This window comes from Corticium candelabrum, chromosome 7 (assembly GCF_963422355.1).
Source record: "Corticium candelabrum chromosome 7, ooCorCand1.1, whole genome shotgun sequence".
NCBI classification, from domain to species: domain Eukaryota; kingdom Metazoa; phylum Porifera; class Homoscleromorpha; order Homosclerophorida; family Plakinidae; genus Corticium; species Corticium candelabrum.
Window position 1 is genome coordinate 6,540,640 of NC_085091.1, and position 24,654 is coordinate 6,565,293.

Genomic DNA, 24,654 nt, shown 5'->3' on the forward strand with positions numbered 1-24,654 from the left:
TCATGCTCGTATTCAACACCACGAAAACGTACGTCAGTCAATCACTTACTGTCCGCCATTTTACACGTGTCACGTGGTAATATAAAGTCACGTGATATAGTTGAATCTATTTTGTTTCTTGCTGCATCCAGTAACGTCATTTAAAATTAGAAATATTATAATTGTATAATTTATAATTGTGTAACAGCCACTCTTAATTAATTGCCCCACGGTTTATAAGCCTAGTAGAGTATTACTAATTTTTGACTCTAGATTTAGTACCACAGTCGATCGGCGTCTACTTCAATTTAGAATCACAGAGAAAACACTTTTTCTTTGGTAGTAAATTTGCTACAACATTCTTCATCTGTCTCGAACGAAGGTGCACGTCGATCAGCTCTGCTTCAAGACTACACTCAAAAATAGTAGCGATCTACATAACTCAAAGTCTCGTTTTACTGTATCTTTGCTTTCAGACCCCGCTACAAGACAGCCTTTTCAAATTTATCAATTTGAGACTCTGCATGCGTTTAAAGACTCTATTTATGCAACTCGCGAGATGCTATGACTGAATTTTTAGTCCAGGGCGTTAGAGGGCTAGGGCTAGAGTTACGGTTGTATGGTTAGGGTTAGGTCCGGGACCACTTACGTCAATACCGGGGTCCGGACCAATAAAGGAGTTAGGGTTAGGGTTACGAAACATGCAGCTGTTGAACACTTACTACAGAAATCAGTTGACCGCGGCTAGGGCGCAATCGTTTGGACGTGGTCCAGAGCGTCACTCGTGTGAGCAATAAAGGAGTAAGACTGAAGTAGAGTGCTAAACTAATTAGCTAATATTGCAAACAAGATACATTGACACCAAAATGTCATTCATCCATTGATATTATTTTTTGTATTTTTTATCACATTTTGTAAACTAAATGGCGAATTCCAGCCAGCCGCCTACGACAGAATTACGATCACGTGACCTATCACACTAACATTTACATTTTTCTGCAAACTTTTAAAGATTTTTTTGCAAACAGCCGTACATGTGTTACGTAGCTACGTACGCATGTAGATTTTCTAGGTTAACTAATTGTCCACTTCAACAACCATAACAATGTTGTCGTTTTTCATATATTTTGCACTCAGAAGAAGAGACTCGGGGACGTGAAACATTCTCTTCATGAAATTTTGATATTCTGGCCCTATAGCAAATGTGTTGGAAGGATCAGGTTTGCAATAAAACATGCTCCAAATGCGATCATCAAATGTAGCAGGATCTAATGTCGTCTTGATGTCGTCTTGATGTGTCTGCTGATCAAGTAGTGTAATCGTATAACGGAATGGGAAAGGCCACCTTAGTTTGTCGTCTCGATTGCCTTTTATGAGTACAAGGTGTGCTATCCAGCAATCCTGTAATATACCTAATTCAAAAGTAGGGTAAGTTCCTATGTGACGGAGATACAACTTTGCTTCATATCCAGTGTGATGAGCACAAAATGGGAGGCTGGAAATATAACCACGTGCAGGCGATCGCTTAACAAACAATTTTATCATTGTGCGACCAGAAGAAGACAGCACTGTTTCTTCAGATGACGTGAATAGATGTAAATCCAATTTCTGCTTTAGCTTCTTGTTTTCATCGATCAATTTGTCTATTATGTGTTGTTGTTTGTCTATCATGTGTTGTTGTTTGTCTATCATGTGTTGTTGTTTGACTTGATGCTGAACCACTTCGGCAGTTAGATGCTGATCTATCTCCTGTCTCTTGACCTACATATAATATTTATGCAAATCAAATAAATAATTTAACGATATCAATGCTATTACCGTGATGTCACAACCAACGTTTTTGAAGACACAAGGCATCATAGTGTTAGGACAGTTGCCTGATTCAGAAACGTGGCCATGCATCTGTAGTACAAACAGACTTCTCAAATAATTGAAATGTATGCTACACTAATATTTAAACATCCAATACGGAAGTACACTCACATCTTCTCGTGGTATGTTTGCTCCACAATTCAAAGTACACTTGATGGGACGTTTTCCACACGTACTTTCGTGTTTCTAGAACAGCAACACGTGCTGATAAAAAGTTGTATAGTAATAACAACACTTTTAACCCTCATGTGTTGCCTTTCGAAGTCAACTTTGCAGTAGGAACAAGTTCTAACGCTACGGGGACAATGCAAATGAAAATGGCCATTGAGTAGGTATCGTGGCATTGTTTTTCCACATTTTTGAGAACATTCGACCGTTACAAACTCGCACTCGTCAAGATGATTCTGGATAACATAATTGTGAATGTTAATTAATTGGTTAGGTGCACATTGATTACTACCTGAAAGTAGTTTAGTTCTCCTTTCCATTTACAAGAGCCTATTCCTGCTTCCTTGTTAGTACACAGAACTTTGAGAGCGAGAACTATTCTTTTGACCTTAGCGTCTTTAAATACCTAAAATATAATAAATTTGATTAATTAAATTTTAAATAAAATTTAACGTAACTATAGAATTTAGTTTAAAATCAAACTTTGATACAAACATATGACACTTAAACACTAATGTATTAGAACAATAGTAATAAAGCCACACCCATTTGTTTGAATTGCTATGTAAGAATATATCACGTGATAAAGAGTACTCGAGTGATACGCTAGCGACAGTACAGAGGCAACAGACGAGAAACCTAGATTCCTAAGATAGTTAAATGTTTATTCTAGAATTAGTTCTAAATTCCTTACATCGCGAGCGGCTATCCTCATTTTGTCCAAAGGGCACACGATTGAATCACCTCCTCCCTGCTGTCTGTAGATAGGAAACGCGTACAGAGTGAACAGAAAGTGTCTACGTACACTTAACGTACTGCACTACTCTGTCGAAACAAGATTTGCAGAAGGAATGTCCACATGGAGTCTGTACAGGATCCTTCAATGCAAGAAGACAGATGGGACATTCGTACTCCTTGTCCAGCGGAGCTACAAATGATACGTCGTAGCCACCAGGTTTATCGTTTGCACTTGCTGCCATCTCACTGAAAAATCGAGGCCATGCATGCATTGTTACCCGTATAACTACTCAATATTCCATGTGCTCACCGAGTACATGCGCACTAGAGATATTCTAGTATGGGGTATCCAATGACAATGCAGATTGGTGGTGACCACTTTCCCATCTCTTCAATTCGAATTTAAAACAACAATTGATGTATCCGTAAAACGATTATTCAAACTCACTTTTCTAGCGTAGCTTTGCCTTGTGACAAACTCTACATGTCTCAGGCTAGTTAATCCACCCGCCCACTTTTGAATGTTGTTCGGATTAAAGAAATGTGGGTAATTGGAGGTGCCCTGACCTGTAGTAAATACATTACCGTCGACTGTAAGTTATTTACAGCTAACGAGCATTTGATGCAACATCCATGCATGCCATCGTACACAGTGCGTTTACCTAACTATACAGCTTGCTGTATATCCCAGTTGTTAGATATTGACAATAGTCCTCAAATTGTGGCCTCAAGTGACACTTCAGGATCACAACTGCATGTTAATATTATTTCTTAATTATTGATATTAAATACGTTAATGCATAAATTCATATTCAAGAGTTAATTAATTGCTTTAGAATAGCAAAATACATTTATGACACTATGCCTCTAGTTACATGCATTAGATAAGACAAATGTAAATATTGCAGCACGGGGAATAGGTATAGCCCCCTCAGCCCCGGTCACAGCCTACATTGATCTACTGGGGGTTCTTGGGCGTTCAATACCCCAAAAAGTTATGGCGTGGTTGCTCATCTATTTTTGTAGTCTAATAAAGTGATTTTATGTACATAACTATACAGTACCAAAATGATAAGTTGTTAGTTTGTAAATCTATACGTATACATAATGTATATAGTTAATTTGAACAAATTAATATTAATAAACCCCAAATTTTGCTCTGGATACGCCGCTGTTTGGACGTGTTTCACGCATACGTTGCATGATTTGGAGAACCGGCCGTCAGGGATTTTGTGTTGTCTTCGCCCAATAACCAGTGATTTAAATACTAAAAACAATTTGCAAAGCAACGAACAGGCTAACCAAACAGCTAGTCTAGATAGATAATACCTACTATAGGATGATGTTTGTAGCTATCTAGTATTTATGTGCGACGACTGCTTCACGCAATCACTCTTCGAAAAATTCATTCCAGAGTACAGGTGTATAGTACAGCGCCTAATAGTATGCGCATAGCAAACACCACATAAGTGTAGTTTGTAGTGTCTGATGTCTTAGTTGTTTTTATGTTTGTCCAAGAGGGAACTGCACTTTTACTTGAATGCGACAGAAGTTAATTATATTCATTCATTTATTCAATCATTCATTCAATCATTTATTTCAAAAGTGACAGACAAAACCATAACCAAACTTATCACATATAGAGTTACAATACAAAGTTGCAGACTGTATAGTAGCTCTGACTCAGTCATACAAATTAAATTCAAATCCAAAAAACCGCGAAACCGAATTCATTCATAGACTGACACAATGCACCGTTGTAATTGTAGCTCATCATTTTTAAAGTTTGGTATACAGTTTTTATTTAAACACACACACGAGCGCGCACATGCACAGGCACACACACACACACACACACACACACACACACACACACACACACACACACAAACACACAAACACAGCAATGACACAGATTGAGTGATATCGCAACACTACAATTAGCGCGCGCTAAGTAAGTCCCAAACAGTTTACCTGTATATATAAAGTCAATATCATCAGCACCTTCCACATGGTAAATTGCTGTCATTTTTATTAAATTTAAACGTATGTAGATATACTTTCGTATTCACACATCATCATCAAATTGAATAACATTAATTTAATTAAAGTTTCTAAACATGTCCAGTGCAACTGCATGCATTACTCTAAGTTTGTAACGCAAACAGTACAGTCACGTGTCATTTACCGACCCCCTTGTGACCGGACTCCTGTTGCATAAGTAAAGATGTTGGATAACTGAAGCTGTTACGAACTCGACTATTGTTCATACTAAACAGCATTTTTCCACATTAGAATTAGGTTTACTTAATGTAGATGTAGATGAATGTAGAATACAACGAGAAGAAACGCTTGAACTCACAGGACCGGCGGAACAGGGTGGGCCAGGTGGGCCATGATTCACCCATCGTTGGAAATGGGACTTCTACCAACAGGCGTTCGTCGAAAACCTCTGGAAAATGGTATAGGTAATTAAATAAATTAGTTATTGTTCACCTCTGCAGATGAGACAAACCAACGAAAGTTAGACTGCCCTCTAGCAACGCTGTCTTTAGCCAGGCTCCACCCTAGCTCTAGCTTAACTAAGTCAAAAGTTGTCAAGTGGGCGTAGTCTAGCCCACCCACAGGGCTCCGGCGGCCCTGAATTACTCTCAAACTTATTTCAAGAAACAACTGACATGCACGTGGATGTAATGTACCTACACGACCAACACGTAATCACCCACGTGATAAGCTTGACCCGTCGGATAACTGGCTTGTCGGCTAGGTAAACGTGAGATAAGTGACACGCGACTGTATGTACGTGTGTATTGCTAGGTGCTTCAGTCGACACCTGGGTGACCAGCTGTTTGACAATTCCAACACAGACTGCTTCATACCTCATGTCCGACGTTGTCTACAGTAAAGTGAAGCTCAGGGACAGATAAACCTTTGTCAAATCAACTAGACTATACATCATACTCTTGTGGCGTCGTGCTCGCAACCAACACGAAAACGTACGTCAGTTCAATCGACTCACTGTCCACCGTTTTACACGGTCACGTGTTAATATAAAGTCATGTGATATTGTTTAGTCTATTTTTGTTTCTTGCTGCATTCAGTGACATCATTTTAAATTAGAAATATTACAATTGTATAATTTATAATTGTCTAGCAGCCACTCGTAATTAGTTGCCCCACGGTTTATAGGCATAGTAGAGAGTTACTAATTTTTGACTCTAGATTTAGTACCACAGTCGATCGGCGTCTACGTTAATTTAAGATCACAAACAAAACAGATTTTCTTTGGTAGTAAGCTTGCTACTAAGTTGCTACAGCATCTTTATCTGTCTCGAACGAAGGTGGGGCGTCGAATAGCTTTTCTTCAGGACGACATTCAAAATAGTAGCGATCTACATAACTCAAAGTCTCGTTTTACTGTATCTTTGTTTCCAGACCCCGCTGCAAGACTGACTTTTTTAATTAAGTGATTTTTCAAAATTGTCAATTTGAGACTCTGCATGCGTATATAGACTCTAGGCAACACGCGGGATGATATGACTAAATTGTTAGTCCAGGACTTTAGAGGGCTAGGGTTAGAGTTAGGATTGTAGTGTTACGGTTAGGGTCCGGGACCACTTACGGCAATACCGGGGTTCGGACCAATAAAGGAGTAAAGTGCTAAACTCTCGGCTGCTCTAGCTTCTACAGGTTACGAAACATGCAGCTGTTGAACACTTACTACAAAAATCAGTTGACCGCGTTTAGGGCGCAATCGTTTGGGTGTGGTCCAGTAGCGTCACTCGTGTGGACAACGAAGGAGCAGGACTGTAGTAGAGTGCTAAACTAATACTGGAAACATGACACATAAACACCAAAATTTCATTCATCCATTGATCATCTTTTTGTAAATTTTATCACATTTTGTAAACTAAATGACATTCCAGCCAGCCGTCTACGACAGAGTCACAATCACGTGACCTATCACATTTTACATTTTACATGTTGTGCCAACTTTTTATAATTTTTGCAAACAACCATACACATACGTCACGTAGCGACGTACGCATGAAGTTTTTCTAATTAACTAACAGTCCACTTCAACAACCATAACAATGGTGTCGTTTTTCTTATATTTTTCACTCAGAAGAAGAGACTCAGGGACTTGAAACATACTTTTTGTGAAATTTTGAATTTGTGGTCTTGCTAGACTTAAGAAGTAAGTACCAGGTTTGCGATAATATTGCTTCCAACTGAAATCATCAATTGTAGCAGGATCTACTGTTGTCTTGATGTCGTCTTGATGTGTCTGCTGATCAAGTAGTGTAATCGTATGACGGAATGGGAAAGGCCAGCTTAGTTCGTCGTCTCGATTGCCTTTTGTGGGCATAAGTGTTGCTATCCAGCAATCATTTAGACCAAACCAATAGTCCGAGTACCAAGATCCTTTGGGATAGAGCTCCAACTTTGCTTCATATCCAGTGTGATGAGCACGAAATGTGGGGCTAGAAATAACATCTGCAGCTGCACGTGGTCGCTTAACAAACAATTTTATCATTGTGCGACCAGAAGTAGACATCACTGTTTCTTCAGATGACGCGAATAGATGTAAATCCAATTTCTGCTTTAGCTTCTTGTTTTCATCGATCAATTTGTCTATCATGTGTTGTTGTTTGTCTATCATGTGTTGTTGTTTGACTTGATGATGAACCACTTCGGCAGTTAAATGCCGACCTATCTCCCGTCTCCTGACCTAAATTTAATATTTATGCAAATCAAATAAATAATTTAACGATATCAATGCTGTTACCGTGACGTCACAACCAACGTTTTTGAAGACACAAGGCATCATAGTGTTAGGACAGTTGCCTGATTCAGAAACGTGGCCATGCATCTGTAGTACAAACAGACTTCTCAAATAATTGAAATGTATGCTACACTAATATTTAAACATCCAGTGCGGAAGTACACTCACATCGTCTCTTGGTATGTTTGCTCCACAATTCAAAGTACAGTTGATGGGACGTTTTCCACACGTACTTTTGTGTTTCTAGAACAGCAACACGTGCTGATAGAAAATTGCATAGTAATAACAACACTTTAACCGTCATGTGTTGCCTTTCGAAGTTAACTTCGCAGTAAGAACAATATATAACGGTACGAGGACAATCCCAATAACAATGGTCCCCGAGTTGGTATCGTGACATTATTATTCCACATTTTTTAAAACATTTGACCTTTGCAAACTGGCACTCGTCAAGATGATTCTGGATAACATAATTGTAAATGTTAATTAATTGGTTAGGTTCACATTGATTACTACCTGAAAGTAGTTTAATTCTCCTTTCCATTTACAAGAGGCTATTCCTGCTTCCTTGTTAGTACACCGAACTTTGAGAGCGAGAACTATTCTTTTGATTTTAGTGTCTTTAAATACCTAAAATAGAATAAATTTGATTAATTAAATTTCAAATAGAATTAATTTAATAATAGAATTTATAAAATAAATTTTGATACAAACATATGACACCTTAACACTAATTAATAATACAATAGTAATAGACCCACACCCATTTGTTTGAACTGCTACATAAGAATGTATCACGTGATAAAGGGTATATATACTCAAGTGATACGCTAGCGACAGTGCAGAGACAGCAGACGAGAAACCTAGATTCCTAAGATAGTTAAATGTTTACTCTAGAATTAGTTATAAATTTCTTACATCGCGAGTGGCTATCCTCATTTTGTCCAAAGGGCACCGGATTGAATCACCTCCTCCCTGCTGTCTGTAGATAGCAAACGCGTACAGATTAAACAGAAAGTGTCTACGTACACTTAATTGACGTACTGCACTACTCCATCGAAACAAGATTTGCAGAAGGAGTGTCCACACGGAGTCTGTACCGGATCCTTCAATGCAAGAAGACAGATGGGACATTGGTACTCCTTGTCGAGCGGAGCTACAAATGATACGTCGTAGCCACCAGGTTTATCGTTTACACTTGCTGCCATCTCACTGAAAAACCGAGGCCATGCAGAGACGATCTAGAGTGCTTAATCTGTTGCCCGTATAACTACTCAATATTGCACGTGCTCACCGAGTACACGCGCACTAAAGGTATTCTAGTATGGGGGCATCCAGTGACCATGCAGACTGGTGGTGACCACTTTCCCATCTCTTCAATTCGAATTTAATTAACCACAATTGATGCTTCCGTAAAACGATTATTCAAACTCACTTTTCTAGCGTAGCTTTGCCTTGTGACAAACTCTACTATAGTACAAACTATATCTACGTATGGTGTCAGACATGTTCAATTCGAACAGGTCTCTAGCTAGTTAATCCATCCGCCCACTCTTGAACGTTGTTCGGATTAAAGAAAATATCGGTAATGGGAGGTGCCCTATGCTGTACTACGTTACCGTCGACTGTAAGCTATGTACAGCTAACGAGCGTTTGATGCAACATCCATGCATGTCATTCTACACAGTGCGTTTACTTAACTATACAGCTTGGTGTATTATCACTATATCCCAGTGGTAGAAGTTGACAATAGACCGCAAATTGTGGCCTCAAGTGGCACTTCAGGATCACACCTGCATGTTGATATTATTTCTTAATTATCGATATTAAATACGTTAATACATAAATTCGTATTCAAAAGTTAATTAATTGCTGTAGAATAGCCAAATACATTTGTGGCACTATGCCTCTAGTTGCATGCATTAGTTTAGACAGATGTAAATATTGCAGCATGGGGAATAGCTATAGCCCCCTCAGCCCCCTGCCCCGGCCTACATTGATCTATGCGTAAATTTAGACCAGTGGCGTAGCTACGGGGGGATTATAGGGGGTTTAATGCCCCAAGAGTTGTGGACGTGGCCGCTCATCTATTTTGGTAGTCTAATAGTGATTTTATGTACATAACTGTACAGTACCAAAATGATATGTTGTTAGTTTGTAAATCTATACGTATATATATGGTTAATTTTAAACAAATTAATATTAATTTTGAACAAATTAATATTAAAGTACGTTTTTACTAAACATGTCCAGGGCAACTGCATGCATTACTCTAAGTTTGTAACACAAATAACAGTACAGTCACGTGTCACTTACTCGACCCCTTGGAACCGGACTACTGTTGGATAAGTAAAAATGCTGGCTAACTGAAGCTGTTACGAACTCGACTATCATAACTGGCGTGTCGGATGAGTAAACGTCAGATAAGTGACACTCGACATGTGTATTGCTATGTGCTTAATTAAATCGACACCTGGGTGAACAGCTGTTTGACAATTTCAACACAGACTGCTTCATACCTCATGAATACTTGTCGTTTTGTCAGGTACAAATCGTTGTTGCTTTCAGCAGCTATCCAGGATATTCCGCAGTACTACCTGTCCGACGTTGTCTACAGCAAAGTGAAACTCAAGGACAGATAAACCTTTGTCAAATCAACTAAACTACCTGGTATACGAAAGAAGTATATCATATCATATTTCTTAGGTGCGACAGAAATATATCATATACATCATACTCTTGTGGCCTCGTGCTCGTATCCAACACCACGAAAACGTACGTTAGTTCAATCGACTCACTGTCCGTCATTTTATACGGTCACGTGTTACTATATGTTACTTGATATAGTTAATTCTATTTGTGGTTCTTGCTGCATTCAGTGACGTCATTTAAAATTAGAAATATTATAATTATTATAATTTATAATTGTCTAGCAGCTACTCGTAATTAATTTCCCCACTGTTTATAGGCCTAGTAGAGAGTTAATAATTTTTGACTCTAGATTTAGTAGGACAGTCGATCGGCGTCTACGTTAATTAATTTAGGATCACAGAGGAAACAGTTTTTCTTTGGTAGTAAACTTGCTACTAAGTTGCTACAGCATTCGTTATCTGTCTCGAACGAAGGTGGGACGTCGATTAGCTCTCTTTCACGAATTCAGGACAACATTCAAAATAGTAGCAATCTACTTAACTCAAAGTCTCGTTTTACTGTATCTTTGCTTCCAGACCCCGCTGCAAGACGGCCTTTTTAAATTAATTAAGTGATTTTTCAAAATTGTCAATTTGAGACTCTGCATGCGTATTTAGACTCTATGCAACACGCGGGATGCTATAGCTAAATTTTTAGTTCAGGGCTCTAGAGGGCTAGAGTTAGAGTTAGGGTTACAGTGTTCAACAGGGCTATATGTAGGGTCCGGGACCACCTAAGGCAATACCGGGGTCCAGACCAACAAATGAGAAAAGTGCTAATCACTCGGCTGCTCTAGCTTCTACAGGTTACGAAACAAGCAGCTGTTGCGCACCTACTAGAAAAATCAATTGACCACGTTTAGGGCGCAATCGCTTGGCTGTGTTCCAGTAGCGTCACTCGTGTGGGCAACAAAGCAGGACTGTAGGAGAGTGCTAAACTAATTTTGCAAACATGATACATAAACACCAAAATGTCATTCATCCATTGATCCTCTTTTTGTAATTTTTTTATCACATTTTGTAAACCAAATGACAAATTCCAGCCAGACGTCAGACTCACGATCACGTGACCTACAACACTTACATTTTACATTTTTCTGCAAACTTTCTTAAACTTTTGCAAAGAACCATACATGTGTTACGTAGCGACGTACGCATCTAGTTTTTCTAGATTAACTAACTGTCCACTTCAACAACCATAACAATGTTGTCGTTTTTCTTATATTTTGCTCTCAGAAAAAGAGACTCGGGGACTTGAAACATACCCTTCGTGAAATTTCGTAATGGTGGCCCTGTTGGAAGTATGGTGAAAGACCAGGTTTGCGATGAAATTGCTCCCAAGTGAAATCATCAATTGTAGCAGGATCTACTGTTGTCTTGATGTCGTCTTGATGTGTGTGCTGATCAAGTAGTGTAATCGTATGACGGAATGGAAAAGGCCAGCTTAGTTTGTTGTCTCCATTGCCTTTTGTGGGTGTAAGTGCTGCTATCCAGCAATCCGCTACATCGAAAAAACCGAACCCATAGGTATACCAAGTTCCTGTCGGATAGAGCTCCAACTTTGCTTCATATCCAGAGTGATGAGCACGAAATGTGGGGCTAGTAATAATATCTAGATCTGCAACTGCATGTGGTGGCTTAACAAACAATTTTATGATTGTGCGACCAGAAGAAGATAGCACTGTTACTTCAGATGACGCGAATAGATGCAAATCCAATTTCTGCTTCAGCTTCTTGTTTTCATCGATCAATTTGTCTATCATGTGTTGTTGTTTGTCTATCATGTGTTGTTGTTTGACTTGATGATGAACCACCTCGGCAGTTAGATGCTGATCTATCTCCTGCCTCTTGACCTAAAGTTGATTTATTTAAAGTAAACATTTAAACAAATTAAGTAAAATTAATTAAATTCTAATTTAATTTATAGTTTATTGCCGAGTGTAGCGAGGCTTCTAATCAGGGTAGCACAACAGAAATGAGCGTGGTTTTATATGGCTCTCCATCGAGCTTTTGGTATGTGTGTGTGTGTGTGTGTGTGTGTGTGTGTGTGTGTGTGTGTGTGTGTGTGTGTGTGTGTGTGTGTGTGTGTGTGTGTGTGTGTGTGTGTGTGTGTGTGTGTGTGTGTGTGTGTGTGTGTGTGTGTGTGTGTGTGTGTGTGTGTGTGTGTGTGTGTGTGTGTGTGTGTGTGTGTGTGTGTGTGTGTGTGTGTGTACACACACAAATCTCAATTTTCTCCTCCCCATGATCACGTTTCATGATAGGACCTACCTTAAAAATCGTTTTCGTGTCCGACTACAGATGAGTCTAAGAACGATTCGTGCAAGTGACCAAACGGCGAAGAAAATGCTTCATGAAGTTCCGTCGCCCCATTCTTTTGTATTGTAGCTAGGGACTGTGTGTACTTGACAACCAAGAAACACCTTCAGGAGTTGAATGCCACCTACAGTCAACTATTCACACGTCCCATACTACAATCAATCCTTTACTACACTGTGGTGCATCTAACACTATTGCTAGTCAATGTTTGCCGATATCAATTTCTATGTCAGTAAATACCATACCACATTCGTTACAACGGAACTGAGTGCATACATAGACTGTACATTTCAATTGCCTTGATCACAATCACAAAACGACGACTACCTATACCAGGCCTATATACGTAATCTAAACTACTTAGAAGTTTGCATGTTTACTTTCATGACAGCTAGGGTTTCAACGAATACGTATTGTATAGCTGGGACTCGCGTTTCTGTAAACGGTATGAAAACTCCCTTGGACGTGTTGCTCACGAACACAAGGCGCCTACGGATACCGTACAACTAGTTATAGAATATAATTTAAAATCAAACACTTAAAACACGAATGTATTAGAACAATAATAAAAGCCACAACTATTTGTTTGAACTGCCTTGTAAGAAGATATCATGTGATCAAAGGTGACAGTGCAGAGACAACAGACGACCAACTTAGAATAGTCAAATGTTTACTCTAGAATTTAATTAATTAAAAGCAACTGTTCTTCCTTACATCGCGTGTGGCTATCTTCAATTTGTCCAAAGGGCACTCGACTGAATCACCTCCTCCCTGCCGTCTGTAGACAGGAAACGCGTACGGAGTGAACAGAAAGTGTCTACGTACACTTAACGTACTGCACTTCTCCATCGAAACAAGATTTGCAGAAGGAGTGTCCACATGGAGTCTGTACCGGATCCTTCAATGCAAGAAGACAGACCGGACATTCGTACTCCTTGTCTAGCGGAACTACAAATGATACGTCGTAGCCACCAGGTTCATCGTTTACACTGGCTGCAATTTCACTGAAAAACTGAAGCAAGCGACGTTCTAGAGTGCTTACTTTGTAGATGCCCGTATAACCGTACTCAATATTCCATGTCCTCACCCATATCCGTATTCATGGCGTGGGGAAAGAGTTCGCAGACATGCGTAATGACCTAGAAACGGGCATCCGAGGTGCAAACGATTGTATGCGTTGCATGGCGGGTTATTTGTGCGAGTTATTTGTGCCATGTTTCTTGCTCTATTCCGAAGCGTTTCATTCTAGATCTATTCGGAGCCGTTTTATTCTAGTGATGGATGTTTTATTCTAGTGTACACAGTTGCTTGTAAAAGATATTAATTTAGTTGAAGGTAGGTAATTCCAATTAGAGAAGGTGCACGAGTTCTATGTCACAACCGGACCTAGGCTGTCCGTATGTAGAATACTAGAGTATGATGGAGGTCCGGGTCATACTTATCCTCTCATCAGTGCTGCACTGTATACTTCAGAGATCGTGTTTGCCGACTATGCAGAGCAGAACCGGAAAGTGGCTGAGAAGTGGAAGTCCAACAGCAGCGAAGCACCAAATATGACCAGCCTATTTCAGCATGTCGTGCGTACATTGGAAGATAACCTCAATACGGGTGCTGTACAGGAAAGAGAAATGAAGGTACAATCGTTGATATCTCAAATTGTTTCTTGTGACATCAACGAGCCTGTTGCTCTACGTACGTTCTCGGTTTAAAAAATTTAGCTCGTCTTTGCGTCCAGGTGAAATGATCATAGTAGTACCGTGTAATATTATCAAATAGTAGTACCGTGAATACAATGCTTTTGTTACGGTACTACAATACGGTACTATTGTACGGTGTACTACTGAAATGGGGTACGTGAATAGATCATACTACGATACGTTTCAACAAACTAAATACTCTACAACATATTATACATAAGTAACAATAATACAGAACCCACCAACTGCAAAACAGTTATTCGTTGATTAAAAGTTTAGTCAAACATCTAGCTAGACTACTTGTAAAGTTTACTCTCTGAGCAGAAAGAAAGTAAGCTACCGGATAAATACAACGCTTTTCTGCCAGACCTACATCCTCGAAAACACAAAAATTAAGACTTACTACTATACGGTACCACTATACTATACTACTGTACGGTACTGGTATACGGTACTAGTAGAAGGTACTAGGATACGGTATTAGTATACAGTATTACAATACGGTACTAATATACGGTAATAGTATACGAAACTACTATCCTGTGCTACTATGCGGTACTACTATAAGATACTACTATATGGTACTGCTATACGGTACTACTATGCGGTACTACTACACTGTACTACTATACGGTACTACTACACTGTACTACTATATTGTACTACTATACTGTACTACTATACTGTACTACTATACGATACTACTATACGGTACTTCCATACGGTCCTATTATACTGTACTACCATACGGTACTACTACACTGTACTACTATACTGTACTACTCTACTCTACTACTATACTGTACTACTATGCGGTAGTAGTAGTAGTTTATTACTCAGCAAAAGCATCCACCGGTCATGCCCATACTACAAAAGCCACTACAACGGCACTCAACACAACACTATATCAATCCATTCAATTAAAAAAACCCACTTAAGTCAACGTCACAATCTATACGGTACTACTATACGGTACTTCCATACGGTCCTATTATACTGTACTACTATACGGTACTACTATACGGTACTACTATACGGTACTACTATACTGTACTACTGTACGGTCCTATTATACTGTACTACTATACAGTACTACTATACGGCACTACTATAGGAACTACTATACTGTACTAAAATACTGTACTACTATACTGTACTACCATACGGAACTACTGTGCGAAAATACTATACGGTACCACTATATGGTATTGCTCTAGGTTACTGTACGGTACTACTCTCGTGTATATAGGGTACTATACGGTATACCGGAGTGTGGCAAGTGAGAGTGCGCAATCTAAGTAGCCGCGGTTTTGATGTTATGTTTCGATACCTCGTATAGCGTACGAACGAGTCTGATATACTTCGTCACCACACGCAACTAGCAACTCGTATGCTAGAGGTGAAAATCGTAGATTACAGGCCTTTCCTTCCCCTCCAACGACTTGATATGGAACAGCGAGCGGTCTAGCCTTGTTGGGATAGATGTGCATGTACAACCTAAGTAAATGCACGAACATGCACTGCTGTAAGGACTGATTCACAGCCTGGATGTTGTGTGCCGGTGGAGATCGAGTGACTCCGAGTTGTCGGCAAATCCAGTGGAATTGAGCACATGGTTTTAGCACGTGACGAGAAGTAAACAGACACCTGTTGTTGTTAGAAACGTGATCCCGTTAGACACGTTTTGAGATAAAGCCCCGCGGAAGCCGCCCGCCGTGTCTAGCGTCTTTGGTCGTTTTCAAATTTTTTTCTATTAATGCTAGAGATTGAATAAGAGAACTGCGCATTGAAGTTTCATGTTTCGGCATATATGTTCTTAGAAATTAAACGCGAGCAGTAGACTTCTCAACTATCATGATTTCGTCGTGTGACTCACAATTTACTGGCATGCATGTCTCACGATGTCTCGCCCAATTCACGATTGCCAGTCTCACACTCTGGCAGTCGCTTTACACAGACCCGTTAGCCCCGTTTTCCGGACATAGCGGGTTCTTTGACCTAAATTGCAGTAGCGTGCGAGTTAAAAAAATTAGTATTAATTTTGAACAAATAATTTTTTATTTTGAGCCTTCCAAAATTTTTCCTTGCTCTACGCCGCCACCGTCTTCTCGCAACCAGACGTGTCCCCCGCGTACGCCGAAGGTCTGGCACACGAGACTGGGTTCAACGGCTCTGTTCTACACTAACTAGAGATTGTAATTATTGTTTTGTCATGTTTACTGTAACTAATTACAGCTTAGCTTCTGTGTTAGGTTGTTGTTGACAAAATGTGCTTCAATACTAGAACACCTCGATACTTGGCGGAATCACAATAAATTAGCACATGTAGTAAATTAGCACATGTTAGTATACTAGAGAGCCTAGTATGCAGAATCCTTAGGCCCGGTTTACAAAACTGGCTGTGCTATTGCGAAAAATACGGGGTCATTGCGATTCTCCTAGGCTCGAGTGAGAGTGAATCGAGAGTAGACCGACAGATGGTACCATTAGATGCTAAAATAATACCAGAGATAATAATCTAATCCTAGTGCGCCGTTAAGTAGTAGTTGGTCTGTTGATGTACGCGAGCCGTTACTGTACCATATCGTTTCACACCTAGGATAATGAAAAGACTTGACACGAGACTAATTAATTAGTAGTAGTAAGAACGACTACATACGGGCTCATTATCGCCGAGCACACTTGTACAACTGTCGCGATGTCTGAACTGTACGAAAATTTCGATCCGGTTTCGTACGTAACAACGTACTCATCCCTTTCCAATAATGCCGACCCGCTTGTGAAAGAACTGGCGCCTTTCCAGCTCGAGCATCTGCACAAGTTCTACGTCACAACCGGACCCAAGCTAACCAGATCCGGTTGCAGAATACTAGAGTATGGTGGAGGACCGGGCTGTGTCCACACTCTCATCAGTGCTGCACCGTATGCGTCGGAGATCGTGTTTTCCGAGTACGCAGAGCAGAACCGAGAAGCAGCTAGGAAATGGAAGTCAAGCACCAGCGACACGTCAGACCAGACACATCTATTCGAGCACGTGGTTTTCAATTTGGAAAAGCGCACAGAAGAGAACGCTGCACAGGAGAGAGAAAAGAAGTTGAGATCGTTGATATCTGAAATTGTTCCTTGTGACATCAACGATTCTGTTGCTATACGTGATGTCACTCTACCTTTTGATATCATTTCTACTCATTTTTGCCTTGTAGCAGCTGTTTCGACAGTCGAGCAATACGTATCCGGATTAAAGAAGCTCTCTCGTCTTCTACGTCCGGGTGGAATGATTGTGATGTCTGAAGCCATCGGTTCCACCTACTACCAAGTTGGAAATGAAACGATGCCTAATGTTTGCCTTAGTACAAGTGAAGTAGTCCGTGAATCTCTACTGCAGGCTGGATTTATTGACGTATCAATGAAGGCATTCAAACCACCGCCTTCGTCACTCACTGATTGTTCTCTGTATGCCATGTTCACTGCAGTATTGAGTCCCGTTTGAGACTTCTATATGGCAGGCTCCAGCAATTATTGTCGGATGACTTGAACACTTTACTGTTCTGATTGTTGCATGTACAGAAATTTTCTGAGTTGCATCAATAATTGCTTGGAATTGTTAATGGAAATATAATGAAGTTATTAACAAAGACCAAGTTTATATTACTTTCCACATACTGTTACAGTTTTAAACGCTTTGCAAACAGAAAGACACTACAAAACAGCATTGAACTGGTTCAGAAAAGTTTGGTTTTAGGGCCGGATCCAGGAATTTTGAAAGAGGGGTTCACCTGGTAGCAGTTATTTGTAGCATTACTAATTTTCTCTTTTCTAGTGAAATTATATAAAATTACTGAACCACACCTATTGGAAAAGAGGGGGTTTCAACCCCCTAAACCCTCCTTCTGGATTCGGCCCTGGGTTTGACCTTTAATGTTTGGTACTCTAGGTAGATGATACGACTGTCATGGAAGCTTCTTGCACATACATTTGTACAAGATTGCATTCACATTTAACTGTATCAAGTTGCTGAGAAATGCACTTACATAGTTATCAGGTTGCTGACTTCTGAGAAAAGACGCGAGTGGCATCAAAGATAACCAGAAATTTATACCCAGATTATCTTGATATTATAAAGATATATTAATTTACTTTATTATAAATTGTCATTGTAATTAATTTTGGTAATAATTAATTAACATTATCCTTAATGACATTGCATTCTGTAGGTGGAACACTCTCAAAATCCATTAGTATTTGGCTGAAATAACAAGTCAGAGTAACAAACGTTGTCCAGACGCAGCAACATGGCAGCATACCCGTATAATTAGCCAATTTCACTGATAGACAAAATGTCTACGGAACGTCTTTCGTGACTGCTTTGAATTACTAGTATTCCCAAACCAGGATAACTTTTATCCCGGATAGTGCAAATGGTAGTACCTGTATGAATAACACCGATATGCATGTCTGACTCTGAGGCACCAAGCTCGAATACAGAATTTTTCAATAGGAGTGGCCCAAAGACATTCTAACTTATCCAGCCCTATTTCTAACGTTTGAAGACGATCTAAGTAAATATGTTTCTAGTATAATAATGAAACTCGATCTTTTGCTAACGAGATGTATTGCCTTGCATGTGATGATGATGATGATGATGATGATGATGTGCGTGTATGTGTGTGTGCGTGTGTGTGTGTGTGTGTGTGTGTGTGTGTGTGTGTGTGTGTGTGTGTGTGTGTGTGTGTGTGTGTGCGTGCATGCGTGAGTGAGTGAGTGAGTGGGTGTGCGTGCGTGCGTGCGTGCGTGTGTTTGTGTTTGTTTTGAGTGCAATATTCTGCTAGGTCGGCTGAAACCAGTGATAGAACCTTCTCTTCTAGAAGAGCAATGCGGTTTTCGTCCTCAGAGGGGAACAATTGACCGGATTTGGGTCCTTCGAAGGTCATTGAGAAAGCCGTAGAGCACAGATCTAACTTACATATTTGTTTTGTTGTTCTCTCAAAAGCATTTGACTCTGTACCAAGACATGCTCTCACCAAAATTCTCAAAGATTCTGGCACAGAAGATGAAGTGGTTAGATTGATTGTTGACCTGCACGATGGTACAGACTGTGTTGTGCGAAATAGAGGAGGAAATCTCTTCAAGGTTTGAAGTAACCACAGGTGTCCGTCAAGGGTGTGTGATGTCTCCAGTTATGTTCAATCTGTTTATGGACCGAATTATGAGTGAGACTCTGGACAAGTTTGAGGGTGGTTGCATTGAGTTTGCTTACAGAACAGTTGGTGGCATGTTCATAAATTATTGTGTAAAACCTGATGGGACACATAAGATCAAAGCTCCCATGTATGCCGATGATTTGGCCCTAGGTACGTCAAGTAGTGAGTTGCAGCAGATGTGAATGCTTTCCATGATACATGTATGAAATGGGTTCTGTGGATCAAAACTGACAACACTAAAATCCTGAGTATTGGTGCTAAAGAAGCAAAGATCTCGATTGCTGGTCGTGGCCTAGAGAATGTTTCTGAATTCTGCTATTTGGGTAGCATCGTGACTAAGTCAGGGGATTGTCACTTAGAGGTTGTTGAACGTATTCAGAAAGCTAGAAGGACACTCTGTTCTTGGAAACGTAAAGTGTTCACAATCGAAGATTTAGCAAGAACACAAAACTGAGAGTCTTTAGGTCACTAGCGATACCAGTTTCACTACATGGTTGTGAGACTTGGGCAATCACTCAAGTAGATATTCGAAGACTGAACACTTTTTATGTGCGCTGTATTAGATCTATCTTGGGTGTATCAAGACTGAACAAGATAAGAAATTCCTTCAATTTGAAATCTGCTAAGGAAAAACCAATTAAACTTCAAATTCAACATTAAAGATTGCAGTGGCTTGGTCATTTACAACGGATGAACGTCTCTCGTCCACAAAATTTGTTGCTGAGAAGCAATTGCATAATGTGAAACGCCCTCAGCATGGTCCAAAGAACAGGTGGATTGATACCATTGAACGAGACCTGGTGTCATTGATGACCGCTCTCCTTGGCGAAACCTTCTGCGATGTCAAAGCCCATAGCGGGTATGGCGGAATTCCAGGTTCCAGGTGTGTGTGTGTGTGTGTGTGTGTGTGTGTGTGTGTGTGTGTGTGTGTGTGTGTGTGTGTGTGTGTGTGTGGTGTGTTTTCAATGTTAATATCAATGTAAATTTTATTAACTTTTGTCTATTTATTGTCATTATTATTAATTAATCATTAGTTTGTTGCTAGAATGTATAATTCTTTGAAAACCTAGGGATGCGTCAATGTGATTAATCCTATTCCTTACGAAACGCATTACTTTGGCCATACATTGCATATGGATCAAAATGAAAATCTTGCTATGTTTGGAGTCACTTGATCATGTCGCCGCCATTGACGGATTCAGTAGGAAAATTGTCGGATTCATTACTGTGCCTGTCAAAAGTTCAAAGGCTATCTACAAGCCTCTTCTTCGGTACAAGATTGTTATTATTTTAGCTTTAACGTTGACTATTAATAATTAAAGCATGAGCAAACTCATTGTGAAGAAGGAAAACAACTCGTTAGAGAAATTGTGGTAAATAGAATTGTTATTCTGAATAATGTCAAACGATCTGTTTCTAGACAGTTGATCCATCACTGTCTTTTCAAGAAAAGATCTTGTTGACAAATGCGTTGAGGCGTCTGCTACTGGTTACACTGTGAACCTAATCTGGCTGATTCTGAGCTAAGCCAAGTTCTCGTGAAGCCATGCATTCAACCAGAAGGAGGAGTCATGACTAGTCAAGCTTGTGCTAGTATTAAACGAAACGGAAGTGATGAAAGTATTCGTAGTTACTAGTTTTACTTGTACTGGAGTGGTACTTTGAAAAGAAATGACATTGCATTGTAGTGGTAAATATTTGTCACTATTCCATATGAGTCGATATCCATATATATAATCATGAACAATCTATCTGAAGTGCAAGTCTAATACAATTTTTCGTTGTAATGTTTGAACTAAAACTTCAAACACAGTGAACCAAGTCTGAATTTCTGACTTGTAACAGATAATCTGCATCTTGTACCGTATAACAGCAGTCGTTTTCTTCTCCCACTGGACACAGAGAGTGGTAAGCATGTACATCATACGTAATCATGTAGTGAATACATAGAAAACAGTTATTGAATAATTTATAATTAATTCACATAGATGATACAAACCATTAATGATACCACCAGCAATCTTAGAATGAGCAGACAGCTAAACAGTTAAACTGTATAAGTTATTACATCTAAAGTACCTGTATCAAATTATAATGAATATTATAGCATGCCATGGGCAACTACTGTGTGTTGTTCTAGACGTAAATTCACTGCATATGCCATGACATGAGCAACAGAGTTCTTCATGTTTGTGATTCCTGTAATGCAAGCAAGAAAGTTTATTAGTAGAAATTTGATTTCATAGAAGTAGAAGACAGTGCTAGGTAGCAGTCAAACATTAAATATATTGAAATTATCAACAAGCCAAATATAAACAGCTAAAGAATGTAATGCATCACATTGAATCCACTGATTTCAATTCAGTGATGAATTGTCCTAACCATCATTTAAAGATTTTCGACTGTACTGTAGTAACACACACACACACACACACACACACACACACACACACACACACACACACACACACACACACACACACACACACACACACACACACACACACATACACACACACACACACACACACACACACACACACACACACACACACACTAGCTGGTTATAACTCAACTCAATTCATCCTCACACGTTTCCTTCTGCTACAGCAGTCATTCCTTTCCAAACCAAATGATGCCTGCAACATTTGATCAGCCAGTTGTCTTTGAAATGTTTACTAGCAGGAATAATTGTAAGCTTGCCGTAAATCATGTAGATCGACAAAAACAAAGAACCATACTGATTGTCTATGTTTTACGTTTCTGTGTGACTATATCAGTCAGAAGCAAGAAATATTTACCGCACGCTATACTTATATGGGGGCGTGGATCTGAGTCGTCCTACAGCCAAGCCCCTACTAGTAGTATCAGCATGTTATTTGAGCGGTTTATTTGTCAATTGTCACCTAGAGTGTACCTAATGAGTGCAAATATGGTACAAAGGCCGCTATAAGGCGCCAAGACAAGCCGCCAAGGCGCCTAGACCTAATCAACAGGAAGTCTACTGTTTTCAATTTTCATTTTAGAACAAAAGTGAAAATGAACACAAGCCTTCTTGCTGAAAAATATAGACAGAACTACAGCAAAATGATGCAACTGATTCGATGCCGTCTGAGCTTTGCCTTGCTCCGATCATCTATTCTTTGCATTCGTGGTACTAGATCTTCTTTAGAGACCTGTCAAACTTGAATTATTAGGACTTGTTGAGAGTGAGGCTCGCCTAAATGAATAGGTTGCGGCCATGGCTAGAATGGTCAGTATGTTGTCACTGTTTGTTTGTTTTGCTGCATTTGGGTGTTTTTTTCATGTTTTAGAAATGAAACTACCATTACTAGTATTTAGTTTGTTGAAATGTATCGTACTATGATTTATTCAAATATTCTAACACTACTACTACTCTGGCTAGATGGTTTGCTACAATGATACTCTAGAGATAGCAATTAGCTATTTTTTCTACCTAATTGACGTAACGTTGTACGGTTCTGTGTAACTCTTATCGTCAATGATGTGGACAACAGGCGAAGGGCTACGATCGCTAGGTAGAGGTGCAACGTCTTGGAGAGAGCGAAAGCGGACAGCGTCGCCACGGGGGCATAAATTCGCCTATGGGCGTGCCTTTAACGCACGCTAGCTTTCTACCTTGACTAGTGTTCACTGCAAAGTACAGAACTATTGTAATCAGACCCTCTGAGCTGGACGGTAGCGGAAGCCAAATGTCTCACGTTATGAAACGATTTGTACAGTCAGACCTCGTTATTCCGGCACTCGATAATTCGACACCCGCACTTTCTGACACAGATAGACGTGAAACCAATTTACATGGATCACTTTGTATTGGATTTGGTCTCATTTGTCCGACACTCAGATTCCAACTCTATCACAAAAATATCGCTAGCTAATCCGACATACGCATGCGCCATGTCATATTTGCATTGCACGTGTCGCACGCATGACTGCCAAGCGGAGACGCGTGGATGTCTCTGGAGAGCACAAGCGCCAAATCTGTTTTTACAAGCAAGAAAATCCGAAGTCTACCCAATCAGATGTCAGCCAGTGACTTCGTCAGTGTTGACTCTGATGCTGAAACAGGCCACTCCCTGACTGATGAGGAAATTGTGGAATTGGTTACTGCTACAGATATGGACGATAGAGATGAAGATGAAGATGAAGACAGTGATCCATCATCTGCTGTCACCTTGTCTGATGCACTGGTTGCAGTTCATACTTTAACAACCTTCATGGAACAAGATTTCTTATCTTTCAAGGACGAGACTCGTGCTATTCTATCTTTTGCATAGTAAACTGCAACATATTAGTGTTGTACGCGCACAGCAACGTAGAATTGATTTGTATTGTAATTAACCACATGTCGTTATGAGTTTTATCAGCAGATTAAGAGCTTCATTCTTACCTTTCCCTTATTAGTCCGACAACTTAGATAATGAGGTTTGATGTCGGATCCTCGCTATTCTGACAAAAAGCAGCCAGACCAACGTGGTCGGAATAACGAGGTCTGACTGTAGCACCAACATGCATCATGCAGACAACGAGTGTAACACGAACAAGACACTCTGCGTGGGGTCCCGGTGATCACGGCTTCATTTGTGCATGCGTACGCGCCGCATCGTATGAAGGCTCGGGAACTGGGAGCGAAACGGTGATAGCTGCAGGTAGAAAAGAGCGCGAGTACGTACAGTGCGTGGGCGTTTGAGACAAAATTATGAAGAAACAAGAAACGCTGTTGCCTTTTGATTTGTCGTATTGAAAAATGGACGAGTGGCCAGCAGACCGATTCGCTTTGAGACGCGAATATGGATAAGTGGAAACGTTAACGATATGGATTTATGCGACATCCCGGCAGAGTTGCCAAGCAGGAATACTGAAAATGCGCGAGATCTCAGATTTTCATCAGTACTTTATATCTGCATATGGACGTGGCCATAAAACTAATACCTAAACAACTAAAAAACAAAACATAGTGTGTCAATACGCATTAGATAATAATTAACTAGCAAGTACTCGCAGAATTAGAATTTCTGCTAGTAACGATAAGCCAATATAGTTTACGCATGCAGTAAATCAGTCTCACGTAAACAGCCCCTCCCACTTTTGGACTTCCTGACGACGTCTTGAAGTTGAAAAGGATTAGGGAAATTATGGATGCGCGGACTAGTACAGTAGTAGAATTTGCTGAATATGTTTGACAG

At 39.9% G+C, this 24,654-nt stretch overlaps 3 protein-coding genes across 3 annotated transcripts; 1 reads left to right on the plus strand and 2 right to left on the minus strand.

Annotated features, from left to right (window-relative positions):
• Positions 1-863: 863 nt before the first annotated feature.
• On the minus strand, positions 864-3,013 carry LOC134182533 (TNF receptor-associated factor 6-like). The gene is made up of 7 exons (XM_062649955.1): positions 2,836-3,013; positions 2,714-2,777; positions 2,312-2,425; positions 2,094-2,255; positions 1,963-2,037; positions 1,798-1,881; positions 864-1,740 (listed from the first exon to the last, which is right to left on the minus strand). Exons 1-7 carry the CDS (start codon positions 2,997-2,999, stop codon positions 1,057-1,059), a joined length of 1,347 nt encoding a protein of 448 aa, XP_062505939.1. The 5' UTR covers positions 3,000-3,013; the 3' UTR covers positions 864-1,056.
• A 3,612-nt stretch (positions 3,014-6,625) lies between these two features.
• On the minus strand, positions 6,626-8,777 carry LOC134182285 (TNF receptor-associated factor 6-like). The gene is made up of 7 exons (XM_062649680.1): positions 8,588-8,777; positions 8,462-8,525; positions 8,060-8,173; positions 7,842-8,003; positions 7,712-7,786; positions 7,547-7,630; positions 6,626-7,489 (listed from the first exon to the last, which is right to left on the minus strand). The coding sequence occupies exons 1-7, from the start codon at positions 8,749-8,751 to the stop codon at positions 6,824-6,826; spliced, it is 1,329 nt and encodes a 442-aa protein (XP_062505664.1). The 5' UTR covers positions 8,752-8,777; the 3' UTR covers positions 6,626-6,823.
• An 8,158-nt stretch (positions 8,778-16,935) lies between these two features.
• Positions 16,936-17,881, plus strand: LOC134182503 (indolethylamine N-methyltransferase-like). The gene has a single exon (XM_062649904.1). The coding sequence runs from the start codon at positions 16,945-16,947 to the stop codon at positions 17,734-17,736; it is 792 nt and encodes a 263-aa protein (XP_062505888.1). The 5' UTR covers positions 16,936-16,944; the 3' UTR covers positions 17,737-17,881.
• Positions 17,882-24,654: the final 6,773 nt, after the last annotated feature.

Bases quoted from the DNA above. Each gene is read 5' to 3' on its own strand.
- LOC134182533 (XM_062649955.1), bottom strand. From the start codon at position 2,999: ATGGCAGCAAGTGCAAACGATAAACCTGGTGGCTACGACGTATCATTT. The intron at 2,426-2,713 runs GTAAGGAATTTA...ATTATATTTTAG, and splicing joins TGAGGATAGCCGCTCGCGAT to GTATTTAAAGACGCTAAGGT. The intron at 1,741-1,797 runs GTAATAGCATTG...TATTATATGTAG, and splicing joins ACGTTGGTTGTGACATCACG to GTCAAGAGACAGGAGATAGA.
- LOC134182285 (XM_062649680.1), bottom strand. From the start codon at position 8,751: ATGGCAGCAAGTGTAAACGATAAACCTGGTGGCTACGACGTATCATTT. The intron at 8,004-8,059 runs GTAGTAATCAAT...TATGTTATCCAG, and splicing joins GAGAATTAAACTACTTTCAG to AATCATCTTGACGAGTGCCA. The intron at 7,490-7,546 runs GTAACAGCATTG...TATTAAATTTAG, and splicing joins ACGTTGGTTGTGACGTCACG to GTCAGGAGACGGGAGATAGG.
- LOC134182503 (XM_062649904.1), top strand. From the start codon at position 16,945: ATGTCTGAACTGTACGAAAATTTCGATCCGGTTTCGTACGTAACAACG.